General features: G+C 38.2%; 1 protein-coding gene across 1 annotated transcript in view; it reads right to left on the bottom strand.

The window, feature by feature from the left end:
• The window catches only part of Terf1 (telomeric repeat binding factor 1), a 71,054-nt gene that overhangs the window by 38,403 nt on the left and 30,423 nt on the right, over positions 1-2,228 (bottom strand). Inside the window, exon 3 of the mRNA XM_023722400.1 lies at positions 17-94. Within this exon, the coding sequence (XP_023578168.1) occupies positions 17-94 (78 nt within the window). The remainder of the gene's footprint in view (positions 1-16; positions 95-2,228) is intronic.

The raw sequence follows: 2,228 nt of genomic DNA, 5'->3' as shown, positions 1-2,228 counted from the left end.
TCATGAAGTTTGTCATGTTGTTTTTCAACTGAAGTCCAAATATTGAGGGCTGATTCCAAGGGTGTAATCCGCTCATCACTTTCAAACTGCGCATCTTTAAAAAACAAAACAAAAATAAGTAACTTAGAAAGTAGAAGCTATTATTGTCAGTTTTTCAAAGTGCATCTCTTTAAATATTACTAAGCTATATATTATGCAGTGATCAAAACTATGGTGAATGTTTAAATTATAAAAATTATAAATTATCCCCCCCCATTTTGTTAAACACGTATCATTCCTGATATTGTCTGAAGCAGTTCAGGAAGACGTTTTTCCTGGATTGTGTTATCTTGGCTGCCTTCATATTCCCAAATTTTCCAATTGTGTCTACACCAGCCTGTTTTTCTCTTCAGCAATAGACTCTAATATGTCACATCTCTTCTGCATCCACTCTCCTCTAACTCTCCTTGTATGTCCTGATGTCAACTCTCCAGATCTAACCATAGTCCCTAAACAAAGCAAGCTACATGAGACAGAGATTATTTGGTGAGTAGTTTAAAAATGATACTAACACTTAGGGTTTTTGTAATGTGTGTCTTTAAGCTTGAGTTCCAAATACAAGTCTGCCGGGACAGCATTTTTAAATTGAATAGGGACTAGGGAGATGGCTCTGTGGAATAAGTGCATCCCGGGCAAGCGCAAGGGTCTAAATTCAATTCCCGGTTTCGCAAAAAAAAAAAAAAAAAAGATAAATTGTATGGATTTTTTTTTTTAATTGGTACTAGGGACCAAGCTCAGGACCTTGCTCTTGCCAGGCAAGCGCTTATTCTGCTGAGCAATCTGCCCAGCCCATTTTTAAGTTGTAAAAACCAAGGGGGCCAGGGAGATGGCTCAGTAGAATAAGCACTTGCCTGGCAAGTGCAAGGGTCTGAGTTCAATCCCTGGTTCCACCAAAAAAAGTTGTAAAAACAAATTATTTCCACCAAACTTAACATAACTAACCATGTTGTAAATTAAATTGAACCAAAATTGCACAACGTAATCTAATATGAACTATGGAAACAATGGAGAGATTGGAGCCATATATTATGTTTCTTTTCATAAATAAAGTGTCTACATCCCAGTTTAAATAAAAAATTTCAAACAGTTGGACATGATGGCATTAGCCTCTAATAACAGTGCTCTCAGAAGCTAAAGCAATAGTATCACAAGTTATAGCTACTCTGGGCATCCTAGACTCTGTCTCAAAAATAAAAAGAAGGGGCTGGTGAGATGGCTCAGTGGTCTAAAGCACCTACTTAGAACAAGCTTAGCAAAGCACAGGGACCACGGTTCAATCCCCCAGCACCACATGCCAGCCAGCCCCGCCCCCTGGTGGGCTGAGCTGGCCATACACACACACACACACACACACACACACACACAAATAAAAATAAATAAATAAAATAAAATAAAATAAAAAGAAGATGCAGCTCAGTGTGAAGTTCTTGAGTTCAAGCCAAGTTCTGCACAAACTTTCAAATATGATAGTGGCCAGTAAAAATAGCATACAACAGTCATGAGCAAAAAGTTATATAATAAAATTTAAAGTGAAATCTATAACTCCATGAAATAGTTTTTCCAGTATAGCATCAGAAACACCTAAGAAATTACTAGAAATGTCAATTCCAGAGGCCCATATTTATCACGGGAGAGCAGGAATCAGCACTGCTGTTTAAGAAGCGTTTTAAGTAATTCTAAAGCAGACTACAACTTGAGAACAACTGCTAAGACAGACTGTATTTCATTTATAGTACAACCTTGGATTTCAAGTAACTTGTTCTGCAAGTGTCTTATAAGACAGGAAAGTATTTATAATAAATTTATTTTGATAAAGGAACAATGTTGTACAGTATTAGTACATGATGTCAAATGTCACGTGATCATAACTGAGCCTGGTTCTTTCCCTTCTTGCTGGCTTGTTTGGGAACTGTGGCTGATCATCTCCCAGTAGCGATAGGTTATGGAGAGCTCAACCAGAGAGGAGAAAAAGGCAGAGGAATCCCTCACCTCCAATTTCAATTGAGATTAGGCAGATGTGTAAAATATGGAAAACAGTGCAAAAGTATATAGAAAAGGGCCACCTGAGTAAGGTTGTAGCAGTGTGAGTGATGAATCTGTTTAACAACAATGCAATGTTGGGCCTGGTGAGATGGCTCGGTCGTCTAAAGCACCTACTCAGAACAAGCTTAGCAAAGCACAGGGACCGC

Source organism: Octodon degus, unplaced genomic scaffold (genome assembly GCF_000260255.1).
Source record: "Octodon degus isolate 3935 unplaced genomic scaffold, OctDeg1.0 scaffold00091, whole genome shotgun sequence".
In the NCBI taxonomy this organism is placed as follows: domain Eukaryota; kingdom Metazoa; phylum Chordata; class Mammalia; order Rodentia; family Octodontidae; genus Octodon; species Octodon degus.
This window is presented reverse-complemented; position numbering and strand designations above follow the sequence as displayed.